The 19,062-nt window shown below is 33.9% G+C and overlaps 1 protein-coding gene across 1 annotated transcript in view; it reads right to left on the bottom strand.

Annotated features, from left to right (window-relative positions):
* Positions 1 to 2,746: 2,746 nt before the first annotated feature.
* LOC124367771 (paxillin) overlaps positions 2,747 to 19,062 on the bottom strand; it is a 78,218-nt gene continuing 61,902 nt past the window's right edge. Inside the window, exons 5-8 of the mRNA XM_046824873.1 lie at positions 13,657 to 13,780; positions 4,473 to 4,850; positions 3,569 to 3,799; positions 2,747 to 2,992 (exon numbers count right to left, since the gene is read on the bottom strand). Of these exons, the coding sequence (XP_046680829.1) occupies positions 2,894 to 2,992; positions 3,569 to 3,799; positions 4,473 to 4,850; positions 13,657 to 13,780 (832 nt within the window). The 3' untranslated portion in view covers positions 2,747 to 2,893. The remainder of the gene's footprint in view (positions 2,993 to 3,568; positions 3,800 to 4,472; positions 4,851 to 13,656; positions 13,781 to 19,062) is intronic.

Here is a 19,062-nt window from a genome sequence, read left to right as displayed (position 1 = left end):
TATTTGGTTAAAATCAAGATGGCCGCCAATACAGCCAAAGAAGAAAGTGTGCTTTATACAGATTATCAGTTGTTTCAGATAAATTTAGATTTCACTTCTATTCTAGTGAGATTATATCCACACCCATTATTATTTTTCCTCCCATGAATATGGATAGGTACTTGAAATGTTTCCTTTTGGAGCCACAGGTGTCTACATTTAGTATCGAAAAAATCTTTTTTTTACTGAGCCCAAAATAACAAACAAAGCAAAATTTTATGTAGAAATATTTTTTTATTGAAAATTATATTCTAGTCATCATTTTCCAGGTTGGTTTTGAGGGTTGCAGTTAACTGTAAAAGAACATTTAATAAAATTGAAGAATCTCATTTTAATTGGAAAATGTGTCACAAGGATAAAACATAAACAAGAAAATTATTGTTATTTGATAGTTTTTACTACAAACTGTTTATTGAAAACTAACATCAATCAGTCTTCCGGTTTACACAGTGTTGCAATGTTGCTTACAAAGTTAACTTCTTGGAATATTTTGATGTTAAAACCAAAATGTTCTAGTGTAACATCTGTTGACTGAAGATAGCTCTCCACAGCATGGCTAAAATATTTCATGAAGTCGATTGTGTAAGCAATATTCTGACACGGTGTAAACCAGGAGACCTTGATGTTAGTTATGACACCGTTTGCATAAGTCTAAGAACTAAGATTTTTGGAAAACATGAATTTGGTGCTATAACCCTCTTGCCGGAAAAATAATAGATCGAGCAACAGATGGAATTTTTTTAGGATTAACCCTGGAACTGGCAGTCATATTTCCCTCACGGCAGGCCATTTTTGAGAGTGTTTTGTACCCGTACTTTAGATTTTGCCAAAAAATACATTTTTATTATAAACCTATATGAGTAATACATTATTTTTTCAGGAAACTTTGGAGATAATTATGGTATAAAAAACATTATGCATAAAAAACAATAAAAAATTATTTTTTTGAAAAGTGGTGGGACTGCAGCTGGTAAAGTGTGACAGTATGTAATAATAAAAATAAAATAGTATAATAAATATTAGAATCCGAGATAACGAATTTATTGTTCATTTAATCTAGTTTCAGAAAATATATAATGGTATCCAGGTAACCTTGAAGAAAAATTAAATATATTGTAAAATCCATAAATAGTACATGAAAGGCTAAATTTTTTACTATGGGAACGATCATTTTAAAACATTTACAAAAAATATAATTCTTACACTACATTTCTCCAAAAATATACTAAAATTTAGAGAATTAAGTGCACTATAAAACAATAAATGAATTAATAACCAATTTCTAATTTTTTTTATTTTTGAAAAGTGCTGGTACGTATCTATATTAGTTACTATGGATACAATTATTTTCAAAAATTAGAAAAATATGCAATTTTTACATTAAATGTTTCCACAATATACCAGAATTTACAAACTGAGTGTACAGCCTAAAGCAAAGCTATAAAAACCTATAAACCAACATAATAAACCATATAGGTATAGTTGGGTCACTAATTCTCAAAATGGGTTGATGAAGATGATCTTTCTGGCAAATTTTATGATGTCACTGTGACATCACTGTTGCAAGAACAGAAAAAAAATTCACTACTGAAATCAGCAATTCTTTCTGTTAGAAATGGTATATAAATAGTATTGATTTATGTACTATACGGACAGTAAACATGTGTGTATGATCGACATTATAATGATTGCCACATCCAGGGTTAACTCTAAACACCAATAGCTCCAAAAGGAAATATTTGCAGGTCCTTGTTTGAAGGATAAGCCTTTTTTGAGTTCTACAATACGCTTCCAATGTATTCAGAAACATTATGTTTAATATTGTTATTCTTTACCATTTAAACTAGCAAGAATAAGGAAGGCAATTTATTTATTTGCCTAATCAGAAAACATCAGTTTGCAACTGCTACAGTTACATACACATTTGTGTTGTGTTTACTTTATTTATGTCAATCGCTAGTTTTTAACATTAGTGTCATGTGAATTTCTATTGGCAGCACTGTACTACAGTATTGGGGTAGGTTAGGTATTACACATCCACATTACGAATTTACTTTTTTATGTTGGTCATCTTGGCGTAGGAATGTTTTCAGGTTGGCTGTATTACAGATATACTAAACATACCAATATACCGACCAACGGTAAGTTTATCACACAAACATTTCTCTCTTCGATTTATTCATTTGAATTTGTTTGATATAATACAAAAAGTATAATTTCATTACCAATATAAAGGACAACAAATGTAACAAAATGAGATATGATTAACATTGTTTATTGAGGGTTTAAATTTTATTTTTGTTACAATTTTTTCTCAAACATGAATTAAAATCAGAGAATCAAACATGTTTTTATGACCTGATCAACAATGATTAAGTTTATCTTTATAAAGAAAACAAAAGTAAAATTGTACTGATTTGGAATATTTAAATATTAATTATTTTTTATTAAGGTGTGATCAAAACAATTTTTTAAACAAAAACATTTACCAATTAATGTTTAATATTATTATGTTTATGTCATTTTTGTTTAAACTTTGCCACTGGAATGTTTAAATGAAAGAATAAAATCAGATTCTTAAAAAAATATAAATATCTTAAATTTTTAAAATTATCTGTTAAAGCTTCCTTAAAACCGACTTTATTTTCCACCACTTTACCTTTACTACTTGCTCTCACTTATCAACTAGAACAACCAGACAAAAATGTTTACTCAAACAGTAAAAATATTTATTTTTCTATAAACAATAATACAAATAATAGAAATATTTAACAATAAATGACAGAGGGTGAAGCATTTTGGTGGCGATATCTCGGGGTGGGGTGGGGGTAGAGTACAACAACAATACACATATTCAGTCTTCGTCGTCTTCATCGACGCCAACACACTTGGGGCAAACGGGCTTGCCCTCCATGGCGTAGAAGCTCTTGCCGGTGACGGGCTTCTTACAATCCTGAGAAGTATACATCGGTAAGAACATTGACTCGACGACAAGCCACAGTGCCACTCTGGGGTTAGTAACCACTCGTCACATAAGGGGGGCTTCAGTTTTACGGTTAGTAATCCTAACAATACCCACTTTACCCAAAAGCTCTAAGCATAAAAAACGTGAAAAAATTTTAACTTTTAATTTTAAGTTTGGATAGGAATATAATAATGTATTTACCAACTCAATAATTTAGCAATAGCCACTTTTGTGACATGTTGCAATGAAAACAAACTTTATATGTAATAAGAAATGCAATTCAGGTTTACTTTCAGTTTAATTGTGGCCTTTCTCATTGCTTATAAACTAAATAATCTTTTGAGTCATTTAACTTACAACGTGAGTCATTAACAAGTATGTACAGGTAGACAATTATTGTAAAAAATTATAAAACTGAATGTTCCATCCCAATTAAAATTAAAATACATTAGAAAGCCGATTCACCAAAAATGATGCATTTGTCAAATATTACAAGCTGAAATTGAAATTAACAAGCTGAACTAAACTGCGTTTTGCTGGAAAATCAATGAAAATGGTACAAACCCGGCAGACAAAGCAGTCAGCGTGCCACTGCGCGCTGAGGGCTGACACGTAGTTCTCCATGATCGGCCGGTTGCAGCCGCCGCACTTGGGTGCGAACATGTCAAAGTAGTCATCACGGCAGTATGGCTTACCCTCACGCTCGTGGAAGCCCTCCTCGCCAAACTGTTTGCCACACTGGGCGCAGAAGAAGTGCTCTGTGTGCCAAGTCTTCTCCAGAGCTGTCACACATTTCTGCGGCAAAGCCAAAATGTTACTGGGTTGATTGTTTAAACATTTTTGTTTTCAAGCCACAATTAAAGGGGTAAAATTTTATTTAGTACAATGTATCTCAAGAAATATATATATATATGTTCATGCTACTTTTATCAAGAAAATTAGAACATTAAAATGACAGTGTTGGTTGAGCTGTGGAGCACTTTAAACTTAAAGGTATGAAATAACTGAGCAAAGTTGATCTGAACAAATATTTACTAATCAAGTAGATTATGTCTTCTAGTATTTGGTTTTTTATTTTGAACTGACTAATAAATTAAGACATGAATTTATTTGAATTTTTTTGGGCAAATTTTGATTTATTGTATTAATGAGATCAGACAATAGGATACATCAAAATGGACTATAGAACACTTTACAAACAACATTTTTTAAACAATATTAGATTTAAAACTTGTTACTTTGGTGTATAAAAACATTACTTTGCTACAAACGTTATATTAAACATTCACATCTTTTTAAAGAGAAGTAAAAATATTGGAAGAGGTGTTTAATCTGCATTATCCCTCTGCAATAAAGAACATTTATGAAACGCCAAATAATTTTTGGATGATGTCCAAAAGAACTCCACTGCTCACTTGATATACTAGACACAATTCTACACAATCCACCAATCACTGGCACCACATACATCGAGGATGGGCCCGTTGCAGTAGGCGCACCGTGGGGAGAACAAGTTGTGATAATCCAGCTCGCAGTACGGGTGGCCATCACGCTCAAAGAAGTTGCGAGTGCCCAACTCCTGAGTGCAGTGAGTGCAAGTGAAATGCTCCGGGTGCCAGGTCTTGCCGAGTGCGGTGATGACCTGTCCGACGATCGGCTTGTCGCAGGCGCTGCAGCAGCCCTTCTGTGTGGTGTTCACTCCTTGTCTGCTCATGTCTGCCTGGAGACTCCCTAGCATACAATCCAACTGCGCTGCTTGCTTCTGCTTGCTGCGCGACGGCTTGGCGTACGCAGACTCGGTCACCCGGGTGGTGGTGGTCTGTGAGAAGCTGGGTGGATTTGACACCTGTCAAAGAACATAGTATTACTAACTGTAGAAATAGAACAATTTCTGTCTTTGTTTCAATATCTAACCATTTAAAACAGTACACTAGTGATAAATATAAAGCTTTTTCTTTGTTTATTAATAAAATGAACACAAACAGAATTCTTTTAAATTTATCAAATTGATTTTTAAAAAATTGTGAACAAAACACAAAATGGAACTTTTAACAAATAAACTAAAGAAAAATAAAGCGTCAATACATGTAAGCAGCGGTCGCACTAAGTACAGCAATGTTAGTGGTGTGAACGTAAGGAGACATTACGTGAACGGTGAAAGGCAGTCGGTGGCGATGTGAGATGCTAGCAGTTGGAGGCAGCCTCTAGTGGCTGACCCACCCACACCCCCTTCCTAGCCAGAAATAGACCCCCTCCAGTGTTCCCCTCCCCCTCGGCTATTTTCAGACAACCCAAGAAAGGAGACCTGGTTCCACTGGCAGAATTACAATCATCCCTGCCCCCATTTCTTAACATTGGAAAATTACGGTTTTGGCAGAATTTTTGATAAACCGGTGTCCTGTGTGGTGGGTCAGGACAGACAAGGATGATGACCACTGCTTGGCAAACTCTCCAGAGTTGTTTATGTTTGTAAACAATTCAATGTTCGTGTGTACAACAATATTTATTGGACTAATGAATTGAAACAATTTACCAGTTCAAACTACAAATAAAAACTCTCGCTCAAAACATTAAATTCTTTAACATTAAATTGTAAGTCATTACATGTTGATAAATCATGATAAGTTCTATAAAAGAATTATGCGATCCTTTAGAATGGAAAGCCATACTGAAAGCAACATTTAGTTCGTGCTTGCTACAATTGGCACTTACTACTGACAGAAATGAGCACCGGGGCACTGCTCGGTAAACAACTGAAGAACCATTAGATCAGGTCACTGATATAAACAACCAACACAAAAGAGCGAAAATAGCTTGTGTGGCACCGAAGGTGTTTATTAATAGAGCAGACTGGAGCGCAACGGATCAGCCCACATGGCCTCTCTCTTCAGCATATCAAAGCTCTCCAATCGCTCCGACAAATATCATTTAAAAAATCCAAGAATCTACACCAAACTACGTCTGAACCACTTTGAAAATTCGAAATTTGGTTCGAACAATCAGTTTCTTATTGTAAATTCACAAATTTTACAGCCTGATTGGCTAAAAATGACACAAAGTGTGCAAAAGAAATCAGAAAGAGACAAGATTGATATACTTGGCTATTCAACTGGCATTGTAACAATCGCCATCTTTGTTAGCAATCCACAGAGACAAATGAACAGATCTCAATGTGTGCTTCAATATATTTGGACCACAAAGTGGTAAATTGTTAAGCTAGTACTGGGTGCTTGTGACTGCCAAACAATAAAATTCCTTCTCTTTAGTGCCTTGAACTTGACAACACAAATAAAACGCTTAATGTGGCGTGTTAGCGTTTAAGTACCCCTTGTTCAAAAATAATAACAACAACGACTTTGAACTTCATTTAGACAAAGTTTACACAGTGTCAGTTACAAGAGAAAACACAAGTACGCTTATTTAAAACTACCAACCATAAAGATTGAAGCCAAAATAAGGTAAACACAAATAAGGAAAGATTTTATACACTGAAATGACAAACATGCAGTATTCTAATAAAAAAATATTATTATGATTAGTAATGTAGATCACACTGTTTTACCCATTTAGCATGGAGTCACTGATTTTTTTTAAAATATACATCATTACTGACTTGTTTAAAATTATAAAATCCTGGGACTGCTTGATATTGATAGCCACAACTCATGGTACATTTTCCTTTCCATGGTCAACCACACAATGTAGATTGGCCCAGCCTTTACATTATAAATTCTATATGTAATGTAGAACATGCCCGAACTAGCAAGCAATGGATCACAAATAACTAAAATTGCTGAGGCTGATAACAAAATCAAAAACCATTTGGCATATAATCAAAACTCAGAAAGGAAAACTAAAACAGAAATAAAATCAGCTGACCAAAATTAACATCAATGGACAGGATACATCAGACCCATCAGAAATAGCAGACTATCTGAATAATTTTTTCACCACAACAGCAGAAGAAACAATTATGAAAAAATGGAAACATAGACAAACAACAATCTTTACCAGCCCCCTCAACAGACCTTCCAAATCTTATACTGACACAAACTTGCAGGCAAGAAGTTTCCAAAATAATCAAATCACTGCAGGCCTAAATCCTCAGCAGGGTAACGATGATATATCCTCTAGATTGCTAAAAGATATGTGAGAATGAACTTGTGGACCCTCTGGTAGACATCACCAATAAGTCTTTTAACTCTGGTATCTTCCCTTCGGCACTAAAAATTGCTAAAGTATACCCTAAATTCAAAAAGGACTCTCCCACACAAGCAGCTAAACTACCGCCCCCATCTCATTAATACCCACTTTTTCTAAAATAATTGAGAAAAATTGTCTCGGACTAGACTCTTTTGACCACCTGGACACTCCATCAGCTTTTGACACCACATCAACATGGCTTTCTGGCTGGGAAATCGACTAACACAGCACTGATCAGCTTAGTGGAATTCCTACTTGACCAAGAAGAAGAGGGAAACACATCGACTGCCATCCTCTTAGACTACAGCAAAGCCTTCTGACTGCCTGGATCATGACTATCTCATAAGGAAATTAACAGCTCTTTGGAATACAGGGAAGTGCAAAATCATGGTTCTCCAGCTATCTAACCAACAGAAGCCAACTGGTGGAAATAACACATTCAGCAAATGGCAAATCAAAATCAATTAGATCCAAACTGAAGCCAATCACAAGAGGAGTCCCTCAAGGATCAGTGTTGGGGCCTGTTCTGTTTATCCTTTACACGAATGACTTCCCTAAGCATATGCAAGGTTACTGCAAGTCTCTAATGTACGCTGATGACACTGTACTACTTCTTGGCAGACCAAAGGCAGAACAACTGGAAGTGGACAGTTATATTGCACTAAACATGGCAGTTCAATACTGTCACAACAATGACCTTGTTGTGAATGAAAACAAAACCAAGCAACTAGTCCTGGGGAGACGAAAAAGAGCACACTGGAAGACTGCCTGAGCTGGAAGAAGCTACAGCTACCAAGTATCTTGGTGTTACTCTGGATGGACAAACTATCATGGACAGAACACATAGACTCTCTTTGCAGCAAATTAAGCACAGGGCTGTTTGTGATAAGACGAATAAAAATTTATGTGACATGACAACAGCTAAAATAGCCTACCATGCCCTTTTCGAACCACATCTACAATACGGAATTGCTGTCTGGGGTGGTACTACAGCAAGAAATCTCCAACGTGTCCTTGTCCTCCAAAAAAGAGCAATCAGAATTCTGAGCAAACTTACAATCCAGAGAATCTTGTAGAAAAAGCCTTCCAGGAGCTAAAGATCCTCACAGTACACAATTTGTACATCCTAGAGGCAATAAAACACGTATATATCAAGATGCCCGAACTAGCAAGCAATGGATCACAAACCCACCAACACAACACCAGGCATGCTCACAAACTACTGCCTACCTATACACCATCTCAGCTCTACAGAGAAGAAAACAAGCTACTCTGGGGCAAAAGATGTGGAACGCCTTGCCAGAAGAAATGAAGAAAACTGACAAGCTACTTTTTGGACAGCGCCTAAAGATTCTGGCTACAAGACCGGCCCTTCTATTCTGTAAACGAATTCTTTGACAGAACTTCTAATATGTTATAGAATTAACCATTTCCTTAACCAATCAACCGTGGATACAGTACAATGGATACATACCCAACTCCTTATCCTTCAAAAAAATTGATTATCATAAATACAAACTAGAAACAGTGAAAAGAATGACTAATTAAAAATTTCTTGTGAGTCCATACAATTATTTTTTTTAATTTGTATCGTGTAAAATTATCTGATACATCGTTTCCTACAGAGATATGTCTACTAGAACATTTCAATATATAGTGAGTGCCATATGGTAAATCTTTCGTCCATGGTAGTAGACACAAGAGATAGTTCATCCAATATTATAAATTGAGGTATGAAAAAAATGAGCACTCAGACTGCTCTCAAGTGAGAGGCTCAAGTAGCTCAGGTAGTAAATATTTGAAACGTAACAATCAAATGTTGTGTGACACAGCCCTGGTGTCAGACCACAGAACTAACAAATAATCCTCTGGGCCTCAGCACTGCTTGACTGTATGAATGATTTATGTCCTGTATAACTAATTCAATCACAGGTGGCAAGCACAAAATAAAATTATCTGTAATATGAGATATTATCTCTATGTATTAGGGCCACCTTCACATTATTCACATAATGGGTGATAATATCAATTTACTTAGTTTACTCCGATTTGCCTCAAATTTATAGAAAGACCATTTTTTATCACCATTATACTTCGCACACTCTGTACTAAGATCATGCAGCTCCACAGATCTTCAATTTTATGTCAACTGGTGTTAGAGACGAACACATTATATAAGCTCAAAGATATGCAGTAAAAGTGTAACTTTTTAAATTTTTTTAATGTTAATAACAATATCAGGCAAGTAAATGTATAGACAAATTATCAGAAAAAATAGATGACTACTATAATAATCCAGTTAGTAGTAATGAATCAGACGTAAAAAAGGGACGTATGCAACAAAAGAAAGAATTAAAATGTAATTTCAATTTTCTAGCCATACTTTTGGATCTGTGTATTATGTAGCTGAAAAAACTAATACATATTTTTGCATAATTTACATTAATATCTTCACTACAACGCGACTCAGTACTGACCTTATAACAGTGGGATTAGTAGTGATTTGTGTCCACCACAGTCTACATGTTAACTGATGCTAAAAGCTCAACAAATTTCATACTGAAAAAGATATTTTCAACAATTTCCTTTTAACTCCAATGATAAATTGGAATTCATTCTTAAAACATTTTGTATACTTCAGACTACAATTTTTCTGTGTATACAATTTCATTCTGGACATTTTGGTGTGTAATACGAGACAATAGCATAAAAAATTAGCAAAAATTATTAATTTTTTACGAACAGTATGCAATACAGCTGTTTCTGCTCCGGGGATTCTCTGTAGTTCTTAGGTCAAATGGTTTTGGTACGTTTCTCCCACCATCAATATTTTGGTCTGGGGTTCAAAGGGTTAAACTATCTTATAAAAAATACATTTCGAGTCTTTTTTTTAATTTGGAAGAACCCTATGTTAAAAAAAAAACTTGTGAACAAGACAAGATTTATGGATAGTACAAAGACTAGCAATAATAAATATTAAAAAAGTAACATAAAAAATAATAATACTTGTATAAAGGGAAATTTATTACTTTTTCATTATAACTTACTAATTGCTTACCTTTAAATTATAAAACTTTAGTTAAGTGTATCATACAAAAAAGAGTCGGTGATGTTGGGGTATTTCTGTAACATCAAGTCCCTCAATGTCAGAGGGTGTTAACGAGACACAAGTGCCAAAAAACACTAATAGCGTCCTGACAGTTGGTCCTGCCATCAGTAAGCGTCACTTTAGATTTTGCCGTCAAGCTGCCGACCAGTAAAAACCTACTGTTGTGCTAGTCGTACAGCGTATTCCAATACGCTGCAAAGGTTTTAAAAATAATTTACGACAAAACAACCAAACTATAAAAGACTGAAATAACCGACTGCTGTAGACAGTTGTGTTGGGCAATCGGTGACGATAGAAGATTGAGAGAGCAGAACAGCTGCCCCTGGCTTGAGTACGCAGTTCTGCTGCTCTGCCACTGGTGTAAATGCAAATTTCATGTTAGTTGGCATCACCACCATGGCTCGCAACCGATTTACTCTTTATTTAGCATTTTGAAATTGCACAGCTCTTTTTGTAAAAACATACACTTCTTCCATACTAACAGCATTTGCCAGATTAAGAAGATATCGGATATCAGTAAATATTTGAGGTCCAGTGATCTGAAATGAGATCTTTATTCAATGATCCGAAATGAGATCTTTAGATTCGTATTACTTGCTGCTCACTGTATAATTTGGCAGATATTACGATGCCATAAATATATTAATTGTCCATATTGAAATACGCATGAAGTTACATAAACTATATGATAATTTAGTATGTAATGAGCTAGCACAAAACATAAACACCAATACTAACTAATTGTTATGAAAATACCAATATTAATCAACAATAAAATCTTGAATGAATTAAATTACCAGTTCTATTACATATACTTTTAAATTCTTTTAGTAATTTTATGTTTCTTTGTTCTGGTAAATGTCAAGTTAATAACAAAAAATAAACATGTATTCTTTCTTAATAATTTTTTGAGGATGATGGTGTTAATGAAGAAGAGAAGAATTAAGAAAGAGAGAAAGGAGAGGGAGGGGGTTTGGATTTACTATATTGTTTTAGATTTGAAGAACTTTACTATGTCCACAGTTTATACATTTAAAAAATAATATTTCAATAGAGTGAAACTGCTAAAAATAGCTTGCTGAACTAAACAATGATAACGTTAAGGAAAATTGAAGGTTCAAAATCACAGATATAGTGCATGAAATTCTGACTGAGAGACTTAAATATTGTAAATTTTGTGTCTGATGGATACCAAACTCTTGACTGTTGAGCTCAAAACAATGTGAATGAGTACAACTCTACAGTTTATTACCCGGTGCTACAAAGGAGGTGACTAATTTTTAAACCACATAGTCACTGGTGATGAAATATGGGGTTTTCATGTCAATGTCGAACAAATAAGACGATAATGGAATGGGGGTCACATCTCATTACTGCAAAAACTGCTTGGATCGGTTATGAAGTTATGCTTGAAACGAACGTTTAGCGGAATGAATCAGCACCAGCACTCTAATGAATCCAACAATTGCCACAAATTTGGACGATTTGTTGCGATCCAACAACCGAAACACTTCACAACACAACTTTTCAATTCATTTCTCAGAATAAAATATCTCCCATTCAAGCGAGATGTTCACACAGAAAGGGTAAAAAGTTTTATTTAAATTTTTTTTTTAGACTTAAGCATCTGATTATCTTTATAATGCATTAATTTTGGCACAACATGGTTACAGTAATATGGACACAGTAACGGTTATAATTTTAATCTCACCAGAAAATAAAAGGCAATGAGAGAGAGAATAATCTTTATTCCATTAATACGCATCATTACTGGTACAAGATGCATAGGAATAGTCTAATCTTATAAAGTCTATCTTAAGGATACTAGTCTATCTTATTAAGTCAACATTTAAAATATACACATCTTTTTAAATAGAATTTTATGATATACAGTAACTTAAACAATTATATATAACATAGTCATCTGGGCTCAAAAACTTCCTGAACGGAGTACAATGCCTTATTGGTAAGGTAATCTTTTACTGCACTTTCAAATCTCTCCCTGTCAGTTATATTTTGTTATTTCCTTAGGTAGCTGATTATAATATTTTTGCCAATAAAGCTTGTTTTCATTTCATCTAATTTCAGATTGTGCCTGTCAGTTGTGATTTTGTTACGTATGTTGTAAATATGTGTAGAATTTAGAGATTCATTGGATTTTTTGTTACAAATTTTATTACTTGTATTATATACAAACTATAAATGGTAGGGATCTTAAGTTCAAAGAAAAGGTGTTTCAACGAGTCTAATCTATTCAAGTTTATCATGATTAGTTTAGCAATCTATAAATAGTTCTCTAACCCACTTTCTTTCCTATTATACCACTGCTTATAGTGCTTGTCTCAAACATCTCTCTCATGTCTTAATGAATTATTTCAAGTATTTTATCTTTTCTATTTAAAAAAACACAGAGCATATTTTACAATCAGCATGGTTTTTAACTATCTATGATTTTTATTGTTAAGGATGTTTTAAAAACCCACAAACAATTATAAGAAAGTGCAAATATGCCTGTATTGCCCCTGTGGCCATGTTTAAAATAGTATAAAAAAGTCACCTTTAGTACAGGGTCAGGATGACTAGGAAAAACCTTTTTGGGTCATATTCTAGGGGTGAAAATGAGACCTTTTCTTGCAGTAAACATGGGCCTGCAAATACTTTCAAAAGGAAGTAAAAAGCACAAAAGTTTAAGACTACAGGTGAGGTGAAGTTTTTTAGGTACTGCATCCAAACAAATAAGTATACTTAATTAATAACATCTCATTGTTGTTATTATTACTGTAGAACGACAATGTATTATTCTTTCATATGCTTCCATTCTTTGAGTCCACAAACTCAATTTCATCAATGACAGTACATTGCAACAATAATATAAAAATAAAACATTTTTCAGTATTTTTTCCAATATAAAAACATAAATTAGATTTTCTCTTCTCGACAAAAAATAGTGCAAAAAGAAAGTTGGAAATGTTATAGCCCAAATCTAATTTTGCACAAACAAATGCACCTGTAGTTAAATGTCAGCTCATTCGTTCAATTACTTTATTTGCAGTAATGCAAAACATCTTAGGATTCTGTAGTTCCAAAAGGAAGTATTTGTGGACACATAGGCAATTAAAAACTACCTTTAAATACACTGTTAAGAAGTTTTATATAAGTCAAAGAATGCTTGTATTATGCTATCACAGCAAACCCAAACCCAAACTCTCAGGAGAGTTCACTTCTGGCTGGTTCATACCTTCCAGTTGAACCTACCACTGGGTACAGCAAAAACCGATGTGTCACTTAAATCTAAAAATCACTTAAAGAAAAATACTTCAAACTCCAAACTCTGACTCACCTTGAAGTCAGAAAGGGAAGCCATGAGGTCGTCCAATTCTTTTGTGGCGGACGAGGCAGTGGGCCGCTGGCTGGTGGTTGTGGTTGTCTCCTTGATGAACACTTCTTGCACATAGTGATCCGCACTGAAACAACACAATTTTTGTTACTCTTCACTACATACACCTGTGTGAGCTAATTGCGTACAAACAGTTGAAGCAATTTGGACACAATGGTGGAAACGATCTGTTTGCAAGCCTAGCGTTTACTATTGGATTTAAGTTCTTTCTTCTACACTGATTAGGATAGAAACTGGATTGTCATAACAACAGCAATGGACACATTGGAGTCAGAAGATGGTATACTCTATCCCCAACACACCAGACACTAGGAAACATATCCTAACTAATAAGGACCAGATTTTTTGTGAAAAATCTTGTCTAGTTTAGCACGCTAAGTTCCATATGATTCAGAATAAAAATTGCTTAAACAATATTTACTGGCGATTGGAAGAGTAATTATGGAGTATGAAGATTATAGTAAAAAAAACATGTATTCTTAGCAAGTAATAAGACTTATAATTCATAAACAGCTTACTTCTATGCAAGTAATAAGCCTTATACTTCATAAACTGCTTACTTCTATGCAAGTAATAAGACTTATAAACAGCTTATTTCTATGCTAAGTAAACAGTCAAAATAATACATAATAGAGTAAAATTTAAAACATCAAATGTTCCCCATGACATGTTGATTTATTGATATTATTCGACCATATCATATAAAAGAGGAGTGAGAGTGTTTATTTTTATCCATATTTTAACGATTACCAATAAAGAATGGCCGTAATTTATTCTAAAGTAGACAAGAGCCAACTCAGAGGTACATTTAAAAAATGTCAAACTTTAAGGATTACTTTGAAAGAGGCACTCTTCCTTAATAGAAATAAAATGCCAATAGACAACAAGCAACATGAATCGCACAATAATTATATATTTTTATTTCACTTTTATTCACAGTAAGATTAGATTTATTATTAAATTTTAAAACTATTGAATAATTTCTATTGATTTCTACCACAACTGAGGATTGCTGTTGTAATAAAATATATATTAACACTTAGTAACGTTGAGCCTTTATTTCTGGCATTTCTGATATCTCCAACAGGAAATATTGTCCAATTGGGCAGAAGTTTTTAAGTGAAATGTTGGCACTTCTGACAGGTACATCAATCAATACAAATTTTGAAAAACCATCTTAGTGACTATTACTTGAGTGATCATGTGCGTAACACTTTGACAAGGTTGCATGCAAGGTAACCCCTGCAGTGAGACCCCCTTGAACAGATCTAGTTACAGGGATTTAGAAAAACTTTAACATTTTAGGTCCTTATGGTCAGATTTTCATGATTGTTTAACTACAATACTCACAATTTAACTCTGTGTCAGAGAAAAAAAAACAATTGACCTTCCAGCAATCAATTTCACTTTCCTGAGCTATCATCAATTTTTTAAATTTATCACACACATAGCATAATACAATCCTAAACACCTTTCTAAAGAAAAAATATTTATATTTCACTAATGTAAAAACCAAAATTAAGTCCCAAAATATTTTCCGCAAGACATAACCACATGATAGGCTGATGACGCATGTTATATGGATGTCAAACCGCATGTTTTATGGAGATTTAAGTCAGCGAGTCCATGGAACGTGAAACCACACTGAGAAGTTTAAAGGAGTCCTCCACCCGAGCAACCAGTGGTGGTTCAGAAGCTAATTTAGTGGTCCCAGTTAGTATTAATAAAATGACTGCTTTTTACAGCACTTTGAATAATATATTAAACTGCCGTTCTTTTGTTTTAAACAGGTCATTTGAGTGTTAAATATCAACCAGTTGATATTCACACTCATTCTAGAATTCATTTTTCATTCAAAGAGCCCTAAATTAAACAGAAAGAGTAAATAAAATACACGAGACTGAACAAACAATAAATCTGAATTCTCTGAACTTGAAAACTGTAGTAAACGCAATAATTTATTATGGTTAAAATTATATCGTTGCTGTAAGGCAAGAGAGCTATTAGTCAATTTCAAAAGCAATGGATGATTTCGTCGAGCGTAAATGCAAAATTAATTTTACAAGTGCACTAACGCGTAGTAAATTTTCGCAATTAGCTGCACGTGTGCCATTTGGCACAGGTTTGGCTGGCACTAAAAGCTTTTCTTAACTTGCCCATCACAGGTAACTCTAAGTGGTGGAGGGCATCACTGTAAACTGTCTGAACTAGCTGCTTCTTTGAAGTAAGTGTTGTGTACTACAAATGAAACAAATGGTGGTTCGAAAAGTCATGAAAGGCTTTACCAGTGTAACAGTCCAGGTCCGATAGCCAATTTGCATTGCATGAGTACACAACCTGGTTTTTCTTGAGATCACCAAGAAATTTTTACTAGAAAAGAAATCGATCGTCAGCCACGCAGCTTTTGGTAGAAATAAAAATGGGAGTATATGAAAGGGTTTGAAAATATGAAGTGGTAATTTTTCCTCTGATCATATTTTTCTTAGCTTGACACACTTACCAACCGTAAGACATGTCAATTAACGTTAAATCAGTGTCACCTAACCATGTTCAGACAGACATCTAAACAGGTGAATTATAGAGTCTACCTAATAGTCCGATGGAGGTAAAACTGTCATTGACAGTTGGTTTTACGTGTCTTAAGCTAGGAAAAATATAATCTGAGAAAAGAAATTATCGTGTCACATTTGAAATCTTTTTGATAACATATCATTTCAACCTCCACTGAAAGTAATGCAGCTGACGACAGATTTTTTTTCTTAAGAAAAAATTCCTTTACCCATTTCAAGAGAAATCAGGTTGTGTGTTTGTAAGGTGCAGATTGGTTCTCAGCTCTTACTCTAAACAATGCACCACTGACCCAATAAAACCAGCAATGGCAAGCATGCATTTTTCTGCCAGTTGTCCACGTCAAAATGTATAGAATAGTAATCGATGAGGTAAAACAAATACATACATATTTTCTTAATCAATACAATACAGTCAACATTTACATGTAAATAATTGTTAAAAAATTATGTAATATTTTTATTGTATTCAAAGTGAAAATAAATAAGAGTAAAAACAGAAATGATCAAACTAATTAAAATAGGCTTTATAATTTTTCGGGCATTGAAAATGTTTCAAAAAAGCATTTCTATGCAAAACAATAAAACTATCTTACTTTTAGAAAACTATTTTAATTTTTTAATTTTAATAACCAGGTGATCGGAAGTGGCAAATCAAAGTTTATATCATCCCTTTATATTATGTTACTACTCCACACCCCTTTATATATTTTTAGAGTGTGCATAAGTGTTAAATTCCAATAAACTATTATATCAAATTAAATTGGGAAAAAGCCAAATAATTAGATATATAATATGATCTATTTGAAATTTAATGTCCAATGGCAAAAGGTTTAATAAGAATGTCACTGTAAAAAGACTAGTACTAGTCATTTGGCAACAGTGAAATGTTTTAAATCGACTAGACTAGTCTTTTTCCACTTTTATGATTAAACACTATAGTTTTCACTATGGTTGTATAAAATTCCTTTTTGGGAATTCTAATTTTGGGACCTCATTTCCTGTAGATGAAGTTTTTTAAGGACTTCTTGCGGACCATCGGATCCTCATGAGATGTGGGAACGCAGGAACCCAATGAGATTCTTACTTTGATAAGAACATACACCAAATTATTGCACTAAGTAGCTACTGTCATAGGTATTTCTAATCCTAACTGTCGGATAGCGTTACATACTGTTGTGTAAGTATTTGATCTTTTCTTAAACTTAAAACTTGGCACAGGAACCGTAGAATGAATTTATAGTCCACACGGTTTATTATTTTTTACTGCAACACAAAATACCGTCCTTAAAACTGTTGCCAACAGTAATTTCAAACTTTAAAATCCTTTTGGAAAGGAGGTAGGTCACTCATTTCATCACCTTTTTCTATATTAAGGTGCAGTCGTCACAAGCTACATCATTTCACTTATTTAGACTGTCCAGGAGATGACAACAACAAATGTCAAACACTACATTCCCTGACAAAGTGAAATGCTCCAGACGGAGAGCCCCACAGAAGAGACTGCCCACACTACAAAAACGCATGAATTACTCCTGTCTGTTTCCTTGCAGTGTTGGCATTCTCACTATAAATTGCACAAGTTTCTGTGCCATTCTCATTCAAAGTGCATGCTTTATGTTCTCAGCTGTGACAAGCTGTTTTTACTGTTTATATACAGCCAAATATTCCATTATCTTTACAAACATACTGTCTAATTTATGTTTACAGAATTTTAACATAGCTTAATAATTAAATTTAATTATTAAATCCACTTTATACATATAATACTTTATTTCAGCACTGTTAATCTATATTTTAAACATGTTTCTCATCACAGTTCGGTTTTTAAAATTGTTAACTATTAGGACCGTGTACTTATCTTTATTACATTTTAACCTATTTTTAAGCTTAACTTGTTTTCTTTAAATCCTTGTCATTATTAAATAACATTCATGTAAACTTAATCTATTTTATAATCTTTAAAAGTGTAATTTTGTTTGAGGCCAAGAACAGGAGTTTTAGTTGGTTTAGATGTATTAAAAGATAATATTAACACCTTCACTGCTACACAAGTCATGTACCGGCTTTAGGACAGCCGGAATAGTACGTAAGTTGTGTCCATTCCAGTCAATGTGTTACGAAAATATTACCAGGCTGAAGATGTTTTATTTTACATAAACCATGACAGTACATAATTTCTGATTCTGATATTACAAGGTAAGCCACACAACGTCTTGTATAACAGACTTCGCTCCAATCCAAAATTTCAAGTCTATAGCTCATTTAATTATTGATAACTGCAGACAATCACACAGCAAGAAATTTTGACGTGACAACGTCTTAAATTAGGTTGCGGCTCGGAGTCACTCATGAAAAAGTGTAACGCCCGGTAACGTTACGATGCCCGTCCAGTGGGTCCGCCGCATGGGATAAAGCAGATAACTGTGGGTCCGCCGCACGGGATAAAGCAGATAACTATGTTTATTCGTGAAAATGTGGAGTGCTTAGATTCGTCATTTACAACAACTACAACAATAAAGGTAAATAATTGTACACTGATATTTCATTATCGTAAACTATGATTGATTGATTAATTGTTAGATTGACACAAAAGTTGAGAAACTGAGTTTATAGGTTATGTCATACTATTGACAAATGTTGATAGTGTTAAGTAAATTATTAGTTTAAATCACTCTGCAATCAATCGTAATTCAGTCGATTGAGAAGAAACAGCGCGTATTGCTAGTCAAACATTTAAAATAACAAATTATAACCTCTAACCTGTCATAACAGTGCGACC

The sequence above is a fragment of the Homalodisca vitripennis genome, chromosome 8, assembly GCF_021130785.1.
Source record: "Homalodisca vitripennis isolate AUS2020 chromosome 8, UT_GWSS_2.1, whole genome shotgun sequence".
Classification (NCBI taxonomy): domain Eukaryota; kingdom Metazoa; phylum Arthropoda; class Insecta; order Hemiptera; family Cicadellidae; genus Homalodisca; species Homalodisca vitripennis.
Note: the sequence above shows the minus strand (reverse complement) of the source record. Positions and strands in the feature narration are given on the sequence as shown.